Genomic DNA, 22,493 nt, shown 5'->3' with positions numbered 1-22,493 from the left:
TTGATCAGTCACCCATCCAGTGTAGGAAGAAAAGTTCTGTGGATATTCAGCATCAAGCATTGAGAGATGGAGAAGATATTTCCATTTCATTAGCTGTTTCTCATCTTTCCTTTAAGAACTATCTGGACAATAATAGTCTAGAAGCAGGTTTCCTGGAAACCACTCTGATTTCTTAAGTCAGGAATGCCTCTTTTTTGTGTTTTATCTCTTAACTCCTCAACTCCATCTCAGATAAAAGACACATCGTCCTAAGAATATTCATTCATCTGGGAAGATGCACATGTCTGGCTCCTCTCTCACACACTTTCAGAAACATGGTGCTGAGGAAACTACATTTCCTCACTGCCCTTCCTCACCCTACTTTCATTTGCACCTGTGAGAATTGTACATTTCCAGTAGTGGCCCCATCTGGGCAGAAACTGGGGATGTGCTTCCTGCACTGATGAATTCATAAATTGTTCTGCTTCTCACAAGTAACATTAGGGACAGTCTGGCTCTGTCCTGAGGTCACATCATGGTGCTCTCAAAGGTCCTTTAATCACTGTGGTCAGCACAATAGACATGATATCTGAAGGTTGTCTTTGGTAAGAGCATGTGGTTCCTGTGATCTCCATCATGGCAAACATGAGGGCCAGAGTATACTGCATCCACCTGCAGTGAGGGAAGCCCATAAGAACTGAAGACTATCCTACGAGGTGGTCTTCTAAGCCAAACAAAGGGCTCCACTTAGGAAGCACGGGGAGGGGGCTGGCCCAGTGGCATAGTGGTTAAGTTCGTGGTTAAGTTCAGGGTTAAGTTCACGCGCTCCACTTCAGCAGCCCGGGGTCCACAGATTCAGATCCCGGACATAGACCAATGCACCCCTTGTCAAGCCATGCTGTGGCAGTGTCCCATAGAAAGTAGAGGAAGATGGACATGGATGTTAGCCCAGGGCCAATCTTCCTCAGCAAAAAGAGGAGGATTGGCATCAGATGTTAGCTCAGGGCTGATCTTCCTCACAGAAAAAAAAAGCAGCAGCAGCACAGGGAGTTATTTGTAGGTATGGTGAGAGATATTTTTCCAATGACTTTGAAAAATGGCCCTAATGGAGGGAGTTACCCAAGGTTCAAGAAGCAGCTCTATTGGAGGAGGTCATTGTGAGGATGTGACCACTGGTTGACCTTCCAGCTGGACTCCAGCAATCAGAGGCTCCTTACCCCCTCCCCTGTCTTTGGAATTTACATTCCACCCACTGTTCCCAAACTAAGAGCCATTTCAAGGATGCAGTCTGGAGAGAATAATGTGTTGTCAAGACCACCTGGACTGTAGACATTACTGAACCCTATTAAAGCCTCTATATAAACTTTTAAGACTCTAGGGGCTGGGTGCAGAGATCTACTCATCTTGCACTGCCTAAGACAAGCCTCATATATAAGTTCCCTTGTGTATTAAAACTACCACCTACCAATCTGGAGTGATCTGCCTCTTTCTTCAGTCTCCCCTTGCCCTCCATGTATGGGAGCCAGTTTCAGATATTACCCCAAGAACTCTTGACGTTGTGAACCAACATCCTCTTAGCTCTGAATGAAAATAAGAGAGTAGTTGATCCTTTTTGTGCTGGGAAGTATGGGAGACCTTTAATTGGCACAAAATCAAGATATATGTTGGCACATTTAAAATTACTTTTTCTTCATGGTCTGACTGAACTAGGACATGGTTTTTGAGGTAGTGGTGGGAAGAAGGATCAACCAAATTGTTCTGTCTAGTGGGGAAGGCATGAATTACCCAAAACTATCACAGCATTTATTTAGTGAAGATTTCAAAATATGGGAAAGTAAGCACCCATAGAAGAAATCAAAACAGTCATCACAGAACTTTATTCAAAGCATTAGGTCTCAGTAGTCCTACAGGCCAGCTGCAACCTTACCTGTCAAGGAACATTGGGTCATCTGCAGTGTAAAATGTCATAGATTCCAGTGAGAGAAGTTCTGCTTTCTAAGTCGTTATAAAGATGATGATGACAATGACAGTGAGAATAGTAACAGGAATGCTAACACTAGTAATAAAGGCACATAAGGGAGGCTTACTAAGTGCAACGCACTGCACTCAGTGCCATAGGTGGATTGGTTCATGACTTTTCATCTTCACAGACTTCTAACATGGAAGCACTAGAATGATCCTATTTGATAAGAGAGAAAACAGACTTAGGGGAGCTAAGTGACTTGTCTGACTTTACACAGGTAGTCAGGAGGGTGCTCAGATTCATCACCAGTTTGTCTGACTCAAACCAAGCTTTGCCACGGAGCACACTTCACCTCTTACTATGAAATTAGGAATAATGGTTAACTAGGACAGACCCTTTGTGAGAATCAGAAGCAACTTTGTTCTTCCCCACTAACCTTATTAAAATCCCCAGTGTGGGATAGATTGCCCCGTGCTTGGTTGAAATCTGAAGAGGCTGCCACTGTATTATTAGTCACTTTTTGGTGCTAAAATCCCATAGTCACTCTCTGGCACAATGACTGCCAGTCCAGCCTAGTACTCAGAGAAGATGTTTGGGAGCAGAGCATGAAGAGGAAGTGGTGAGTGAGAGGCAGCCCATTGAAAGGAGGAGCCAATCCAAACAACAGCCAAAAATGTTTCTTTTCACTCTGAGTGTTTATCATTGCTTTCATCTCCAACTTCATGTCAGGAAACACAATGATCACTCTGATGAATAAGATGGAAGAAGCAAATATTGCTACTGGACATGAGAGCATTGTTCATTTGACAAGCTAGAGATAAAATAACTGGAAAATTACTACAACTGATGAAAGGGTGACTTTTCTGAATATTGTGTAAATACATACATTATACATAACAACACATATTAAATTAAAATCATATGTCCTGCAAAATATATATGAAATTTGGAGGATTAGGGCTAATGCCATGTTGAGATCTATGTGCAGACAAGTGAGTGTTTCTTTTTTTTTTTTTTTTTTTTTTTTTTTTTTTTTGTGAGGAGATCAGCCCTGTGCTAACATCCTCCAATCCTCCTCTTTTTTTGCTGAGGAAGACGGCCCTGGGCTAACATCTGTGCCCATCTTCCTCCACTTTATATGGGACGCCGCCACAGCATGGCTCGCCAAGCAGTGCGTTGGTGCGCGCCCGGGATCCGAACCAGCTATCCCCGGGCCGCCGCAGCGGAGCGCGCGCACCCAACCGCTTGCGCCACCGGGCCGGCCCCAAGTGAGTGTTTCTTGATGAGGTGACAGAGGCATCACCTCCATGGAAGTATAATCAACTTCAACGATGTACACTCTGCACATAGCCACATTTTGAAGATATTTCTGCTCAAATTTGCATCAGGATCTTTGTTTCTGCCTCAAAATATTGTAATTCTGAAGTATATCTCTGAAAATAAGTCCAAAGAGTATTCAGGAAATTGTTGCAAATAAAGAATGAAGAAGAACAAGTTTCACCAGATGCAGCAATTACAAAAATTAATGAAGAGTGATAATTTAATGGTCTGTTGTCACCACAAGAACAGACCAGTTGTCTGTCATAGGGGTAATTTTGCCTCTCAGGGGACATTTGGCAACATCTGGAGGCATTTCTGGCTGTCACGACTGTGGGAGGTGGGGAGCACTGCTACAGACATCTAGGGATCCTCTGATGTACAAAATAGTCCCCTTGACAAAGAGTATTATCTTGTTGAAAATGTCAGTAGAGTCAATGTTGAGAAACTGTGAACTAGACAGGGGAACCCTTGATGGTCTATAAACAGACACAAGGATGTAACACAATAGATGATGAATTGTAGCAGTCTACAACTCTCCTTTCTACTATAGCCAAATAAATTCTATAGGGAGTAAAGAGTTAAACATTAAAAAAGATAAAACGAAAATAGTGAAAGTAAACATCAGAAAGTATACCTAGGTATACCTTCTGTATACCTAGGCAGTCATGACATCCCAAGAAAAATGTAAATAAAAGTTACATAGTTTTGATAAACTAAAAAGTGTCAATACAACATTAATAATAATAAATGATACAAAATCATCACCTGGGAAAACGTTTTCAACAAGAATACAGAGAAAAAGATAATATCATTAACAGTTCAAATAGCTCAATAATGAAAAACAAAATATGCATATTCCAATAAACATATTCAAAGGCCATGCACAAACCTTACAAAATTATAAATTATAAATGCCTAACAAAGTTATGAAAACAGATTATCTCATCACACCCAAGATATATAATGAAAATAGATGTACTTATTAATGTGCAAAATACACATGTTGCTTTCCTGACACTTTTAGTGAGGCATATTCTGGTGGGAAAAGCCAAGTGACTGCTTCTTATGGGTTCCCCAACAAAGATAGTAACCCAGAATTAACACCTTATCCATGGAGGAATTGCAGAGATAAGTTCTATCATGACAGCCCTGATATATATGGGGCATTTTTTATCACCTTCTTCTTTAATTTGCATTTTTGTTTGTTCCAAAACTATGGAGAGTGAGCTTAGAATATTATGAACCTAAAGAGCTTGGGATGTCAATTATATCTGTTTTCCAAATGTGGACTCATTACTGGGGCATATGAACAAGGCTTGTGGCATCTGGTGTGCAACTTCTTACACATTTTTACATGACAGAATACATATTCTTCTCCACCACACATGGACATTTCTCTAGGGTAGATCAAATCCTCATCATAAAAAACACCTCACAAATTTAAAATTCTAGGAAATTTAAAATTTAAAATACCAAGTAAGATCTCTGACCACAATGGAATGAAAAGAGAAATCAATATCTTGGGAGAATTGGGGGAAACAGGCAAATATGAGGAAATTAAACAAGACACTCCTAAATAACCTATGAGTCAACAAAATCAATAAGGAAATTAGAAAACATTTTTAATGAATGAAAACCAAGACACAATATACCAAAGTTTATGGGCTATATCAAAAACACTGTATAGATAAAAATTATACTGATAAATGTCAAAACTAACAAATAAGTAAGATCTCAAATCCATAACTTAACCTTTTACCTAACATATTCGAAAGGATGAGAAACCAAACCAAAAGTAAGGAGAAAAAGAAATAATAAATATTAGAGCAGAAATTAAGAAAATAGAGAATTGAATCCACAAAGAAAATCAATGAAACCAAAAGTGGGTTTTATAAAAAGATCAACAAGATTAACAATAGAGAGCTAACAGACAATTTAGCTAGATTGACCTAAAGAAAAACAGAACCAACTCAAATTCCTAAAATCAAAAAGAAAGAGGGTATATTACCACTGAGATTATAGAAATAAAAAAGATTATAAAGAAATTCAATGAACAATTGCACGCAAAGAAATTAGATAACTTAGATGAAATGGACACATTCCTAGAAATACACAAACTACCAAAAGTGACTCAAGAGGAAACGGAAAATCTGAATAAAATTATAAGTGAAGTGGTTGAGTTAGTAACCAATATTTACCTATAAAGCAAAGCCCAGGCCCAGTGGGTTTCACAACAGAATTCTCCAAAACATCCAATGAAGGTTTAATAGTGATTCTTCACAAAATCTCCCCCAACACATAATCAACACAACACTTCAAACTCATTTGTAAAGCCAATATTATCCTAATACCAAAATCAGACAAAACTATCACACAAGAAACCTGCAGACCTCTTTCCTTTGCAAATATGGACCCAAAAAAACCCTCAACTAATACGAAAACCTAATTTAGCAACAACCTAAAAGATTTACACACCATGACCAGGTGGGAGTTACTCCAGGGATGCAGGGTTGGGTTAACCTCTCAAAATCTATTAATGTAGCACATCATGTTGATAGAGTAAAGAGCAAAAATGGCCTGATCATCTCAATAGACTCAGAGGAAGTATTTGACGTATTTGACAAAATCCAACATCATTTCATGACAGAAACACTCAGCAAGCCAGGATTTGCAGGAAATTTCCCGAACCTGATAATGAGCAAGTATGGGACACCCACAGCTAATATCGTATCTAATGGTGAAAGGCTGGATATTTTCTCCTGAAAATGAGGAACAAAACAAGAATGTCCGCTCTTGCCACTTCTATTTGACAACGTACTGGAGATTTCCGCCAGAACAGTTTTGCAAGAAAAGGAAATACAAAGCATCCAGACTGGGTAGAAAGATGTAAAACTATCTTCTCTTGCATATGACCTATCTTGTAAATAGAAAACTCTAAGGAATCCACTAAAAAAATTTACTAGAACTGCTAATCAAGTGCAGTAAATTTGTATGATTGTTATGAGAGGTTCGGGGATTCGATTGGAGATGTAAAAAAAACTTTCCACTCCAAACAAATGGACTGAATGTATATTTTATTATATAGAGGATAGTAAAGGCGATAGTCCGCAAACAGATCCGAATAGGTCAAATAATAAGAGGGAAAAAACACCAGCTTGCCTGGAAAGGGAAAACATCCACATCAACTCAGATGGCAGCAGATTCGAATAGGTCATATAATAAGAGGGAAAAACATCAGATCTATTGGATAGGGAAACACCAGATCGACTGAAGGGAAATGACACAAATCAACCGGAAAGAGAAACACCAGGTTGACCGAAAAGAGAACACATCAGATCAATTACTTCACAATAAATCAATTACTCACAACATTCACGCCCCACTGCCAGGAGAGTCCTGTCAATCAACACGGCTGGGCAAGGATCACACATCCTGGGCAAGGCGTCCCTTCCACAGGTGGAACTCTCACCGGGTCTCAGTCTCCAGCAGTTTATATAAGCAGTTACAGAGTTTACAGAGCAAGCATTCAGTGTTCCCATGCACAAATGGTTATCAGTGGCGGACGTGCACTGAGCCCCACCCCCTGGCTATTGTCCCAGCCCAGTAGTTGTGTACGGGCATTGTTTACCTTGCTTATCGTCCCAGCCCGGCACAGATGGCCAGTCTGTCCCAGGCTGCGGCGCCCGAAAGGCCTTGAAATTTTTACATATTGCAACTATCTCCATGGGAGAAGAACCAGTTCCCACCACGCAGAAAGCAGCTTTTATATTTCTTTTTGTGCTGGTGGCTGTAGGTCAATGGAGCAGCCAAACATGGCTGTACTCATGTCAAGACAATGATAAAAGATAAGTATATAAAAATAAATTATATTTGATACACTGAAATAAACAATCTGATAATGAAATTAACAAAGGAAATCTAGTTTTAATAGCATCGAGAAGAATAAAATGGGAATAAATTTAATAAAAGAAGTAAAAAATACTCTGAAAACTGCAAAACATCGTTAAAAATTAATAAAGATCTATAAGTGTGAAATAACAAATGTTGGCAAAGATGTGAAGAAAAGAGAACCCTGTGTACTGTCAGTGGGAATGTAAACTGGTGCAGCCACTGTGGAAAATGCTAAACACTAACTCAAAAAGGTATATGCACCACCACGTTCACTGCACCCTTATTTACAGTGGCTAAGATATGGAAACAACCTAAGTGTCCTTCAATAAATAAATCGATAAAGCAATTGTGATATACTGTACAAGGGAAATTATTCAGACGTAAAAAAGAATGAAATCTTCCCATTTGTGACAACGTGGATGGATCTCCATGGCATTACACTAAGTGAAATATGTCAGAAAAAGATAAATATTGTGTGATTTCTCTTATATGTGGAATCTAAGACAAACAAACAAACAAACAAACAAAAATACCAGCTCATGGATACACAGAACAGACTGGTGGTTGCCAGAGGGAGACGGTGGGGGGTGGCAGAAATGAGTGAAAGAGGACGAAAGGTAAAATGGAAAAAAAGGCAGTTTTACCAAAAAATGGATATTTATGTTAATCACATAGTGACAGAAAAATGATTATATACTTTTATATATTTTAAGTTTACAAACTGTGCACCATTGCTCTTGGATGGTCATTACTGAATGCACATACATGCAGAGGGATGTCAGTTACAGAGCTGCAGGCATTCTGAGGGCATGTGGAGAAACACTCTCTTCTAGCTACATTTTCCCTGAAACTAAATTCTAGTAATAATAAGCATTGAACATTTTTTTATTGTCAAAAATTTGATTTGCATTTTTGGAAATTAAAAGTAGTGGGGTGAGGTTGAGAGAGGATTTGGATACTTAGACATTGCAAATCTTTAAAAAATTAACAAAGACCTTGGATTGGTGCCATCTTTTCCCTTGTTCTTTATTACTCCCTAACCAATAGGGGCAAGAAAAAAAAAGAATGAACCCTAAAAATCAATCAATCAATCAATAAAAGGGTAAATACCCCACATTCATGGGTCCTTAGATATAACACTGTTGAGATGATAATACTTCCTAGAATGACTTAGAATGTCAACATAATCCCTATCAGAATCTCAGCTGACTTCTTTATAGAAATTGGCAACCTTTTGATAAATTATATGGAATTGAGGGTAAACCAGAATCACTAAACCAATCTTGAAAAAGTAAGACAAAGAAATAAGACTAACATTTCCTGATTTAAAATCTGACTATTCAGCATGGTAATCCAGGTAACACGGTAATGACACAAGGACAGACACACAGATCGATGGATTTGATTGAGATTCCAGATATAAACCCATTCATCCGTGGTCAACCGATTTTCAAAAAAGGTACCAAGAATGAGGAAAGAATATTCTTTTCCAAAGTTTGTGCTGGGACAACTGGATAGCAACATGCAGAAGAATGAAATTGGACCCTTACATTACACCACACACAATAATTTACCAAAATGGATCAAAGACCTAAACCTGAGGTAAACCAATAATACTCTTAGAAAAAACATAGGGGGAATATGACCTTGGATTTGTCAATTGTGAGATATGATATCAAAAGTAAAAACACTAAAAAAATAGATAATTTGAACTTCATCAAAATTAATCATTTTTGTGCTTCAAAGGACACCATCAAGAAAGTGAAGGGGCCAGCCCCGTGGCGTGGTGGTTAAGTGCACATGCTCTGCTGCTGGCAGCCCGGGTTCAGATCCTGGGCACGCACCGATGCACTGCTTGTCAGGCCATGCTGTGGCGGCATCCAACATAAAGTGGAGGAAGATGGGCACAGATGTTAGCTCAGGACCAGTCTTCCTCAGCAAAAAAAGGAGGATTGGCATGGATGTTAGCTCAGGGCTGATCTTCCTCCACCCCCCCAAAAAAAAATAGAAAGTGAAGACACCCTTGGGAACCCCTGTGCACTTCTGGTGGGAATGTAAAATCATGCCACCATTGTGTAAAAGAGTATGGCAGTTGTTCAAGAATTACAGAGAGTGTTACCATATGATCCAGCAATTCCATTTCTGAGTGTATACCCAAAAGAATTCAAAACAGACTCAAACAGATATTTGTAGACCTTTGTTCATAGGAGCATTATTCACAGTAGCCTAAAAGTGGAAGCAACCCAAGTGTTCGTTAACAGATGAATGGATCAACAAAATATGGTACACACATAGAACAGAATATTATTCAGCTTTAAAAAGAAATGAAATTCTGACACATGCTACAACATGGGGGAACCTTGAGGACATTATGCTAAGTCAAACAAGCCAGTCAAAAAAGGACAAAAACTATATGATTCCACTGATATGAGATACCTAGAGTAGTCAAATTCATAGAGACAGCAGAATGGTAGTTGTCAGCGGCTGCAGGTTAAGGGCAATGGGGTGTTGTTGTTTAATACGGATAGAGTTGCAGTTTTGCACGATAAAGAGTTCTGGAGATTGGTTCCAGAATGTCACTGTACTTCACACTCGTTAACTATACACTTAAATATGGATAAGATGTAACTTGTATGGAATAAATATAGAAGATGGCCCACAGGTACACACTTGTGTTATAAATAAATAAGTCATGGGGATGTAATGTACAGCATGGTGACTATAGTTAACAATCCTAATTGTATATTTAAAATGTGCTAAGAGAGTAGATCTTAAAAGTTCTCAACACAAGAAAAAAATTTGTAACTGTGTAGTGACGGATGTTAACTAGACTTATGGTGGTACACCTGAAACAAATATAATGTTGCTTGTCAATTATATCTCAATTTAAAAAAAAATGAAGTATTGATACATGCTACAACATGGAATTCCCTGAAAAAATTTCTACTTGAATAAGTCAAACACAAAGACCGCATACTATATAATTTCATTCATATGGAAGTCAACAAATACAGAAATTTATAGAGGCAGAAAATAGATTAGTGGTAGACGGGCTGGTGCTTGGAGGAGCTAGGTGGGAAGACAGGGCAGTGGTAGGTTAAGGGTACAGGCATTTCTTTTTAGGTGATAGAAATGTTCTCAAATTGACTGTGGAGAAAATAGCACCCATCTGTAAATATACTGAAAACCAGTGAATGGTAGACATTAAAGGGCTCCATTGTATAGTGTGTGTATTGTATCTTTAAAAAAAATTGTTCTAACAAGTGGATAAATGCACTGAGTTTTGCAATGCAAATGAGTTTTGCAATCCAATCTCTTAAGCATATGAACACTTACCAGGTACATCCTACATTCACATAACCTTTTCTTGTTTTTTGTTATATCAGTCCAAATAGGAATTGATTTACTTTAGGAATATTATAACCTTTTACATTTCAATGTTCTCTCAGGATACATTCAAAGAATGATCTAAAGTAAATTTCCTGAGCCAGCCCCCATGGCCTAGTGTTTCAAGTTTGGCGTTCTGACCACTTCTGCGGCCCGGATTCAGCTCCCCGGTGTGGAGCCACACCACTCCTCTGTCAGTTGCCTGTAGTGGTGGCTCACATAGAACTAGAAGGACTTACAACTAGAATATGCAACTATGCCCTAGGCTTTGGGGAGAAAAAAAGGTGGAAGATTGGCAACAGATGTTAGCTCAGGGCTCATCTTTCCCAGTAATAAAAAAAAAAAAAAGAGAAGATTGGCAACAAATGTTAGCTCAGGGCACGTCTTTCCCAGTGAAAAAAAAAAAAAAAAGGGAAGATTGGCAACAGATGTTAGCTCAGGGAGACTCATTCCCAGTAAATAAAATAAATTTCCCTCCAGGGTAAAACGTGCATCTGAGAATTGAACGAACACATCTCATACCTTGTGGTTAGATTGCGAAGAGTCCTTGGGCCCAGCTAGGGCTGCGGGTTCCAACTTCCCACCAGAGCTAAGTGCTCAGGAGGCCATAGGAGTTTTTAAAGTCTGATATGAGTGTGGGTGGGGAAGCACTGGGTGGAAGACAATGCTGCCAACAGTTCGAGATCAAAGTGGAGCCAGATTAATTATTACATATGGTGAGGTGACTTTTAAGTGTCTGTGTTTGTAAAGAAAGGTCACAGTTCTTCAAGTGGCCTCGCAGCATCGTATTTCAATGGGAAAGTCCCCAGAGAGGACAAGGTCCAGCTCCTGGTCAGCTCAGACACAATCTCCATCCCGCTGTCACTGAGCGAAGGGGCGGAGCCTTTCGAACTGTCCAATCAGGGTCGGCTCCGGGACAGGTGGGTGGGGCGACGCTCCGCCCCCGTCCCGACTTCCTGCTCTCGCGCCACAGTCCTTCCGGTCACGGGCCGCTGCCGTTAAAGGCCTGACGCTGCTCTGCCGCCGACTCCGTCACGCTGTGACCTGTGGCGAATCGTAGGAAGGACGCGGGGGACCCAGGAATCTTAGCGATGGTGAGAGTTTGGCCCGGGTGAGGAGACGGGGAGGAGTGGTAGTCGGAACCGGCCGTGGCGGGAGCGGTCACCTCCGAGTCCGCGGGGCCGCCGCTCGGACCTCAGTCCCCTCCGGCCGCAGCGTGGGGGCGGGGCCGGCAGCCGGGACCCCGGGCGTCCTGTGCTCACTGCGCGCGGCGACTTCGGCCCCGGAGCCTCTCTGGGCAGCTCTGCGCCCGCAGCCCCGCGTGTCCCCACATGGTGCGGTGACCGCGGGGAGGGTCATCGGGGACAGTCGTGACTCGGTCTCCGGGGCTCCTGCGTGGGAGGAGCTGTGGGCTGTGGGGTCCCCAGTCCCTCCTTTCTCCGCAGAGGGGACTCGTGTTCTCCTGAGTTTTCTAAATGTTTGGGGAGCACAGTCTCAAATCCACGACCCTGTCCCTGCAGCTCTCCCTAGGACTGGCAATAAATCCCCTAAACTTCCAAATCGCTCCTCACATTCCCAAACGCCAACTTCCCGACTCGGATTCACAGCATCACCAACTACAAACACACCCACTATTTTAGTTGTTTATCACTTTTCCGTAGTCAATTGATGGCTCTTTTAAAACAGTTTATTCCTTGTTTGTAGATGTTTTACTTGAGAGAAAAGTAGCAAATAACCACCTGGAACTAGTTGTATGAAATCCTGTGCCTCTCCTCCCAGGATGTGTCCTGGGCACAGACATTCAATTGTAAGTATTTTGGGTAAAGGTTCCTCTTGGCAAACTTTTCTGGGTGACACGTCCTTGTCAGCACTGCCCCTTCCTGGGTTTGTCACCTTGAAAAGATCCATTCAATTAAACTTAGTCTCAGTTTTTCAATTAATAAAAATTTGTTTAATCAACATAGCTTGAAAGACAATATAAAATATCTCCAAAGAGGGAAGAAAGAGGTGAATTTCAGAAAGAATAAAATATTCCAGTTTTACATTGCATGATTTAAAAATTGTTTTTCTTTTTTCCTCCCCTGAACATGATAGAAACATTCTGATATCTGCTCTTTTATTTTGGGTGAGTTCAAATGGATTTCCAGGGCTTAGACTTGCAGACCTAAAGTGTTCAAGTATGATTAATAGTTTAAAAATTTGTCATGGAAATAATACTGAATTAACATCTTTTGTTCAGAATGCAGTACGTTCTTGTGAGGTTTCTTGTTGAGCCAGTAAAGTGCCATACAATTTGGCATCAGTTGATTTGAGTGTTTTAGCTGGATTGTTCAAAGACTGGATTTGCGTCACTTGAAATATCAATGGTGGTCCAAAAAATCTCCAGTGAGGGCAGAGTCCTGAGGACAGTGAATCTTAGGCCCCCTTGGGCCTTCACAGGGAAGGACTTGAAGGCCCAGTTGTTCTTCCTGGGGAGCGCCCCCTGCAGGTGTGCTGCCTGCTCACAACCCCCATGGAAGGAGCCTCTATACTGAGAGGAGCTGCAGAGCCCTGGAAAGCTGGGGGTGCATGTGCACATGAGGGGGAGAGTGATGCCCTTTCTGAGGTTGTAACTGTGGTTTCCTTGGGCCTGTTTCTAGACATAAGTCAGAGTTTTGCATCCACGGTGTAGGTGCACTCAGTGTAATTTGTTTATATTGAGAAAGTCTGTGAAAGTCAGGAGTTCTGTGTCCTGGATTAGGGTCCATTAATTTGGGAGTTCATTTGGGTCAGAACCTTAAACTGAATCCAGCTGAGTTTTCCTCATTGTGAGAAGGGAAGCCTGAGAGAGGGAGCATTTGCATTATTCCCTGGGGAGTGTGGAGCTCCCAGAGTTCACTCCTGTGGCTGCTCAGGTGCCCTGCCCTCCCTCCTCCACCAGGGACTGACCCACTCCAGGGGTTCTGTCTCAACCAGGAGAGTCAGGAAAATGGAACCTTCTGAATGTGGCTTTCCTTCTGTCCTGTGGGAAGCAGGGTGCTCATCTGTGCTGATTCCAATATTTGTGTTTCTTTCCTTTGGATTCCTTAGTTGATTGAATAGTGCAGCCCTTTGGCTCTAGTTTCCCTTAGCACTTGGGCCCTGAAACTGTAAGTTGTTAGAGACATAGGATGTGAGGAAAGCAAGAAAATTCTGGAAACAAGTAGTAGTTTTGTTCCATTTAGGCAAGAGAACCTCAAGATGTGAGATGAATGTATTGAAGTTCTCAGGTACATATTTCATTTTTTGATCAGTTTTTGTATGTGCATGTCCCTAGAGAACATAGAGATTTAAAAGGCTAAAGCAGTAAAATTCCTATTTTAATTAATGTGAGGGAAACTGCTGAAAGCTTATGTTATTCTTTGAAAATCCATTGCATTTAAGGGGCTAAACTCTAACCGCTATTGCATTATAATATGATGCTTATTCCTGAAGATACCCCAGTATGAGATATAGGGGAAGGACATACTGGGATGCCCCATGTCCTTGTAGTTAGAGATTTGAAAATTGTCATTTTGAATGGTTAACACTTTTGTAACTGATAGTGTTTAAAGGAATTAAATCTTAGAATGGTTTCCTATGTACAAAAGTTAAAATTAATAAAAGATTGTTAAATAGTAAAATATAGTATACATAAATTTCTCTGTTTATTTGAAATAAATCTGTAAGATAGCAGAGTCTAATTTAAGAAGACTCACTGCAAACATATCCTCCAGCACTGTTACTCCAGCCACCCCCAAATACAGTTTTGATCATTTCTTGAGGCTCCTGTTTGTGGTTATATAAATCAATCAATTGAGAATACATATTTTTCTTACCCACTTTGTCCTTGTAGTGAGCAGTCAGACTCCACAATTTGGATGACGCTCACAGCTTCAGCCTCACCCCACCCTATTCCCCTTGTGCCCCCACCTGGACAAGCTGATGAGAAAGCCTGGGTGTTCTCTCCTCTGGAGCAGGCAGGAGATTCCACCACACAAGCCCCTGCCTGTGTGCAGAACTCTTGCCCCAGCCCCACCCCCAAGCCCAGTGCACACCCAGGCCAGGCTCTGTTCCTTGCTTTCTGAGCCCTTCCAGAGCTGCTTTCGAGGTCAGCCCTGTCCTCCCCTTCAGGCCTCTATCATATGAGCCCTAAGCCTTTTCATACCCTGCGTGTGTGTGTGTGCGCGCGCCACACTGGGTCAGTCTCAGCAAGGGACCCACCCCTCTGCAGTGACCATAACAGTTGTGCCCTGAGCAGCATGTCCAGACATGAGCCCCACCCGTGGGTCTGTGTTCTCCTGCTCTGACATGCTCACCTGCTCTGCTGCCTGGTGGCGGCCTGCGCTGTGGGCTGCTGCTTGCTGGGGAGCCTGTGCTGTGAGCTGTGCTGCCCCGTGTTGCAGTGTTGACCCCTCAAGCCTCAGTTCTAGGCTCAGCTGACCAGAGTTGGCAGTTTGAAGAATTTATAGGCATTTGGGAGCAGGACTGTGGGATTGGGGCCTCCTTAAATGAGTCCTGGGTCAACGTCTTTGCTGGGATTTACCGGTGGTAGAGCGAAGCTCTGACAGAGGCTGTGTTGGCCTGACATACCCCAGGGATGGGGGTAGACAGGGACCATACCCTGTACAAGAGGGGGGGACCCATTGGGTGGTCGCTCTGAAAAGAGCAATCATTTAAAAAAAGAGAAGAGAGGGGGAAAGGCAGGCAGTAGGTGGTGGGCTGAGTCCACACTGCTAACAGCAGAGGGCTCACCAGGACCCTTAAGTACCTCTGCTGCTGCTGCTGCTGCCCCTGCCTCTACTGCTGCAAAGATCCTGATCTTCAAGTTATAGGGGACAACAACATGGCACCCCTGTGGCAAAATGTATTAGTTCAAACCTGACTTAAGCCCAGGGTTTAAACCTTATAAAGCAACTAGTTCTCACAGGAGAATCTCCTAACCCTGGTGGCACTGTTTTGAGGCTCTTGGGTGGAAAAAAATTTATAAATACCAGGGTAGAGAGGCACTCCCTCCCCTGAAGTGTATCCCATGATGAAGAAAACAAAACAGGAAAGATTGGGAGGAAGGAAACAATAGATAAAATATTGAAACAAAGGTCCTCAATTTGACCCAATTGGAAATCCAAAATGTACTGAGGAGTTTACATAACAAAACAGTTAGGGGTACACTGCTTGGCTTTTGAGACTGTACAACATAGGTTCTGAATTAATTTTGCTATCTGATGTAATGCACTAATTCACAAACCTTCATGGAGTTAATCAACACTGGGTGTCAAATTAGAGTTATACCTGGATCCCACTAAATTTTAGGAAGGTGCCCCTGATGATATTAGGGGTGTTAATGAATATAATATAGATGACAAATAGGAAAAATGTTTCATCTTTGCCATCAGAATTGTGGTCTTGCCTAAATTCTCCATGATCCTAACACCGCTTGTCCTAAAATATCCCATAGTGAGCTAGGAAGCTCTGATCCAATGATCAGAATTAAAATTAAATGAAGTCTCTACCACTTACAAATTGGCTTGACAACTTGGGACCCCAGGGACCTTATCCTACAAATCAAGTGGTTAATATGGCCCAATGTAAATTACCCAGGGCCTTGAAGGATTGAAAACTGTATAAGAAACCCTAGTTAGTGAAGGGTTGATTATTCCCAGTGGTTCTTTAAACAGCCCAATTTGTCCTGTTATTAAACCTGGAAAGAATGAATGACACTCAGAGTGGTTTACCTCAACTTGAGGCTATGGTTGCAGTACACAGACCTCTATACCCAGTGCCCAACAGTGTGGAAATTACTGACTACAACCAAGCAGCAAGTGATAAATATCCTGCTGTCACAGATTTGGCTAAGTCTGTTCTGTCAGTGCCTATGTCAACAGCCTGTCAGCTGCACTTTCCTTCACCTCTGAAGGGACATTGATGCACCTTTACTGGGTTTTCCTCATGGATCTTCAGCAGCTGTGCCCTCCCACAGAGTCATTACGGGCAGGATCTGAACTGTATCCTGGTTTCTCCAAGAACACAAGTATAAGGTTACATTAATCACATTTCTGAGGATATTCAGGACATACAAATACTGAAAACAGGAGCTCACAAAAATTGATGGGACATTGCCACACATATAATATGAGGCCCTGACAACTTTTTAAAATTTCTGGAAATTTGATAATTTGATAATCTGAGACCTGCTCCTTCTCTGACACCATGAGAAATAGCTATGAGAAATAGTTCCCCTCAGCACCTACACATCTATCGGGTTTTTCTGTTGTTCCAGAGGTAACATATTTCTTGTATACAAATTTACTTGAGCCTGTGCTGTTACTTGAATATACCACCCTGAATGGGCACCCCTACCACAAAAGTCTGGAGACTCTCTTCAAATTAATCATACAACCAACACTCCTGTTAGTGCCCTGAGAGACTCCTTCACTATAGAGGCCTCAGTGACCTGTCCTGCCTCCTGGGATACCCATGATGGCCTTTGGATGTCGGTAGGCTTCTGATGCAAGAAGCTGCCCTAGGCACCAGACTATATGTCATTAGAGCTGCAGTGACCTCTACTTACAAGGCTAACCTGAAAGTAGATGGCCCTGAGCATGGGACCACCTACCCAGCAGTCCGTTTTGCCTTGGGGTTGGAAACAGCATTCCAAGAGCTCAGCGTGGCTACTGAGACCCCCTGGAGACATGATGGACCCAAATCTGGGCCCTCTGGGATATGCTATCTGCAGGAGAGGGTAGTCTTCCCGTCCTCAGTCTCCTGCCAGGTGCCATGTTGTTAAAGGAGGTCACCCCTTTCCCATACCCCCAGGCTCTCTAGGGAGCTCCTTAGGACTCCCTGAGTGAAAAGCAATGGGAGTTCATAGACTTGAGGGATGACAGCACCACATTTGTACATGACGGAGCTCAGGCAGAATTTCTACTCTTCATGTGTTAATTGGGACATCTCTGATGAAGGACAGGGCACAAGGGTCATCACACTGACCATATATCAAGCAGTTATCTTAACAGCAACCAACAATGGGCTCCAGCTGCAGACATTACAGACTGTGGGTGATTCCCTCAGAGTTGCCCCTTTGTGGTAAAGGAATTCCAGGAATCTCTTGTCCCCTGTTACCTACAATATAAATCAAAGTCACACTTGTCTCTACACATACGAAGGCCACACACCAAGCCTCACCAGGACACTCTCTGTCCACGTGGGAGTTCCAGACATTGCTGATAGTAGCAAAGGCCCTCATCTCACCTCTCAGAATCTACAGTGCTGGGCTCTTAACAAGGCATTCAATGGAAGTTTCTCCTCTCTTCCAAGTCTCAGAGTGCAGGCCTCATAGAGCACAATTACAGCTTATTGAAATGAGTTCAAATTCAGTGAACGTAAGATGGTCTGTTTCTGTCATCAGTCAGTCATCAGGGGTCAATGTTAATGTGTCTATATCTTTTTTTTTCTAGTAGACTTTTTTTTTTAATAATTTTATTTATTTATTTTCCCCCAAAGCCCCAGTAGATAGTTGTATGTCATAGCTGCACATCCTTCTAGTTGCTGTATGTGGGACGCGGCCTCAGCATGGCCGGAGAAGCAGTCCGTCGGTGCACGCCCGGGATCCGAACCCGGGCGGCCAGCAGCGGAGCGCGCGCACTTAACCGCTAAGCCACGAGGCCGGCCCTCTAGTAGACTTTTTTTTAAGGGCAGTTTTAGTTTTATGGAAAACTTGAGCAGAAAGTACAGAGATTTCCCACATGACCCCTCTGCCTCCACGGTTTCCCCTATATTTTATTTCCTGTATTACTGTCACGTATGTTACATTTGAGGAGCCAATTTGATACACAAAACTTCATAGTTTACATTAGTGTTGACTGTGTTATACAATCTCTGGGCTTTGGCTAATGGAAAATGACATGTCTCCATCATTTCTGGGTCATATGGGATACTTGCACTGTCCTAAAAATCTCCTGTGCTCCATCTATTCATTCATCCCTCCCTCCCACCCCCAAATCCTGGCAATCAGTGATCTTTCAGTGTCTTATATTTTTACCTTTTCCAGAATGTCACATGCTTGGAATCATACAGTTTGTACCCTTGTCCTATTGGCTTCCTTCACTTAGCAATATGACTTGACAGTTTCTCCGTGTCTTTTTGGCTTGGTAACCTCATTTCTATTCATCACTGAAGAATATTTCATCCTATGGATGTACCAGTGATGGTTTATCCATTCGCCTATTGAGATTATCTTGGTTACATCTAGGTCTTGACAGTTGTGCAGAAGGCTCCTATAAACATTCATGTGCGGGGTTTTTGTGAACATCAGTTTTCAACTCATTTGAGGAAGTTCAAACAACATGATTGCTGCATCATATGCTGGTGAGGCTTAGTTTTAAGAAACTGCCTTTCTTTCAAAGTAGGCACACAGTTTCCATTCTCACCAGCACTGAATGAGGGTTCCCATTGCTCTCCATCATCACCATCACTTGGTATTCTCAGTGTTTTTAATTTCAGCCATTGTAACAAGTGTCTGGGGATATCTCCTTCTTATTTTATTTGCAATTCCCTAGTGACATATGATTTTGAGCATGTTTTCTTTTGCCAATTTACCATCTGTATGCCATTGCTGAAGTGTGTGTTCACATCTTTTGCCCATTTTTAACTGGGTTGTTTGTCTTTTCATTGAGTTGTGAGAGTTCCTTGGATGTTTTGGGTACCAGTCCCGTATCAGATATGTGATTTTCAAAGATTTTCTGCCCGTTTCTGACTAGTATTTTCAGTCTCTTAACACTGTATTTCACTAAGTGGAAGCTTTTCATTTTAATGAAGGCAAACCAATTTTTTTCTATCTTTGATCTTGCTTTTGGTGTTGTATCTAAAAATTAATCACCAAAACCAAGGTCAGCTAGATATTCTCCTATTTTATCTTTTAGGAGTGTTGTAGTTTTACATTTTATACTAAGATCTATGATTCATTTTTAATTAATTTTTGTGAAAAGTATAAAGTCAGTGTCTAGACTTTTTTTTTTTGAATGTGGATAGCTGGTTTTTCTGGCATTATGTGTTGAACAGACTGTTTTCCCCTTGACTTGCCTTTGGACCTTTGTCAAAAATGAGTTCACTATGTCTGTGTAGATCTATAGGAAACAATTGACTTTTGTATATTAACATTTTCTCTTTCAATCTTCCTCTACATTCTTCTTAGTTCAAGGGGTTTTCTTTGTTATTGGGGATTCTCTGAGATTTTCTCTATAGACAATCTTGTGCCACGAGGACAGTTTTATTTCCTGCTTCCCAATCTATGTACCTTTTATTTCCTTTTTGTGTCTAATTGCATTAACTAAGAATTCCAGTACATAGTTGACTAGGAGTGATAGGAGGGGGCATCCTTGTTTTCTTCTTGATGTTACCAGAAAGGATCTATTTCTTTGAGTGTAGTCAACTAATATGAAACAAGAGCAGAGTTGATTTAGTGGTAGGTGTGCACAGAGAGGAAGCCTTGTTTAGTCTGATGATTTGGTCCCAAACTTTTAGTGAGCGTGTGTTCCTGGGCTTCAATTTCTGTGATATTAAGGGAAAGATATTTTGTCTTTGTCCTCAGTTCCTAGCAAAAACCTCTTGAAGCCCTTGAAATTACTTGAGTGATAAGGGTGATAGAGTGTCTTTTGTTTTAATGAGGCAACTCTTGGCCAGCTTCTAGATGGGTTCAGGATGGGGTTGGACACCAGAAACACCAAGCCTTGATTAGAGGCTTGGAACTTTACAGCCCCAGCTCCCAGCCTCTGTGGAGAGGAGAGGGGCTGGAGACTGAGTTGTCCAACAACCAATGATTTAATAAATTTTGCCCATGTGATGAAACCAACATCAAATGCTGAAAGACAGAATTCAGAGTGTTTCTGGGTTGATGAACACATCCAGGTGCTAGGAGGGTGGAGTGTCCAGAGAGGATGTGGAATCTCTGCAGCCCCCTCCACCTCCACTCCCCCCACCCATACCACCATCCTACGTTGCCCTGTGCATTGCTAACTTTTGTCTGTAACCTGAATTGTATCCTTTATATAAACCAAAAATAGTAAGTAAAGTGGTTTGCTGTGTTCTTGAAATCATTTGAGTAAATTACCAAATGTAATGAGGTGTTGAGAGAATCTACGAATCTGTAGATGGTGAGGAGAAATATTGGTAGCCTGGGCACCCCATTTGTGGTTGGCATCTGAAGAAGCGGTAGGGGCCAGCCCGGTGGCCTAGCAGTTAGGTGCACGCACTCTGCTTCGGCGGCCCGGGGTTCAAAGGTTCAGATCCCGGGTGCGTACCGATGCACCGCTTGTCAAGCCATGCTGTGGCGGTGTCCCATATAAAGTAGAGGAAGATGCGCGTGGGTGTTAGCTCAGGGCCAATCTTCCTCAGCAAAAAAGAGAGGAGGATTGGCATCAGATGTTAGCTCAGGGCTAATCTTCCTCACAAAAAAAATAAAGTAGGGGCAATTTTGGGGACTGAGCTCTTAACCTGTGGAGTCTGATGTGAACTCTGTGTAGTTAGTGTTAGAATTGAATTGAACTGTTGGACAGCTCTTTGGTGATGTAGAGTTGGAGAAGTGGCGTTGGAACAGACGCCAAATATTTGGTGTCAGGAAGGGGAAAAAAAACCCTATCATCCTCACAGTTGCCCCCCTTTGAGAGCAGAAAAGGCTGGAAGAGGCTCACGTTGGCTATTCAGTGTCCCCTGGTCAGTTAGGCTTTGGGAAAATCCCAGTCCCTTATCCTCTTGTGAAATAATTATTTTTAGGACACACCTTGTTAAGAACAGAATGTTTTGGTATTTTTTAAATTGCTACATTTTTGTCTCTCTAATTGTGGAGACAGTGGTTTACCTTGTGGTCTCACTTCTCTGATGGAAGAGTTGTTGGTTTCAACTGTCATGGCTGTTCTCTTTTGAGGACTGGAATCTGGCTTCTGGGCTCCTTACGTTACAGACCAGAGACCAGAAATCTCTGACTCCTTTTTTTGTGTGGTTTTATTGAGAAAAAATTGACATACATGACTGTATAATTTTAAGGTGTGCAACATGAAGGTTTGATTAACACACATTGTGAAATGATTACCACCGTAGGTCAGCTAACATCCATCTTCCCATGTAGACAAAACAAAAATAAAAGGAAGAAGAAAAGAATAAAATACGTTTTCTCTGTAGATGAGAACTCTTAGGATTTACTCTCTTAACAGCTTTCCTATGTATCGTACAGCAGCGTTAGGTATAGTTGTCATGATGAACGTTACATCCCCAGTACTTATTTATCTTACTTGAAGTTTATACCTTTTGACCACCTTCCGCCAATTGCCCCTCCCCCACCCTCACCCCACACCTCTGGTAACCACAAGTCCCATCTCTTTTTCTATGTGTTTGTTTTTAGATTCTACATATAGGCGAGATCATAAAGCATTTGTCTGTCTCTGACTTATTTCAGTTAGCATAATGCCTTCGAGTTTCATCCATGTTTTCACAAATGGTAGGATTTCCTTGTTTTTTATGGCTAATACTCCATTGTGTATGCATGTGTGTCTATCTATGTGTGTGTACACCACAACTTCTGTATCCATTCATCCATTGATGGTTGCATATCTTCTCTACTAAGTTAGGGGCCTCAGTGAGTGAGGGTGTCATCATTGATCATCGTTTCCCCAGCATCTAATACATCTTAAACACCGTTGGAGGAACTGCTCGGGTGTGGATGGAAACAATGGACAGCAGTACCGAAAGTCCTGCATTCCTGGGAGTAACAGCACTGGTTCCCCATTAAGATAAAGGCATAGACAGTGCATCTTCATTTTAGCCATGGTTAAACCTTTTCCAGCATGTGCTGTTTGATCATGATCCAGATACACAGGTGTCTGGAACTCGAGACTTCCATTGCTTTGGGCCATGGGTATTTGTGGTATTTATGTTTCTCTTTAACATCAGTTGAAAGGATTTG

General features: G+C 41.9%; 1 protein-coding gene across 5 annotated transcripts in view; it reads left to right on the top strand.

Annotated features, from left to right (window-relative positions):
• LOC131394552 (zinc finger protein 709-like) overlaps positions 1 to 22,493 on the top strand; it is a 442,972-nt gene that overhangs the window by 396,950 nt on the left and 23,529 nt on the right. For 2 of the 5 annotated variants that reach the window (XM_058525942.1, XM_058525940.1), the window contains exons 1-2: positions 11,535 to 11,634; positions 12,245 to 12,347. The exons of 1 other annotated variant lie outside the window; for it this stretch is intronic. In XM_058525942.1, coding sequence (XP_058381925.1) covers positions 12,294 to 12,347 — 54 coding nt within the window. In that variant the 5' untranslated portion in view covers positions 11,535 to 11,634; positions 12,245 to 12,293. Of the gene's footprint in view, positions 1 to 11,534; positions 11,635 to 11,806; positions 12,348 to 22,493 lie in introns of those variants that run through there. 2 more of the 5 variants (XM_058525944.1, XM_058525941.1) reach the window with 2 other exon arrangements.

Source organism: Diceros bicornis, chromosome 30 (assembly GCF_020826845.1).
Source record: "Diceros bicornis minor isolate mBicDic1 chromosome 30, mDicBic1.mat.cur, whole genome shotgun sequence".
Taxonomy (NCBI): domain Eukaryota; kingdom Metazoa; phylum Chordata; class Mammalia; order Perissodactyla; family Rhinocerotidae; genus Diceros; species Diceros bicornis.
The sequence above is the reverse complement of the archived record's forward strand: the minus strand, read 5'-3'. Positions and strand labels throughout refer to the sequence as shown.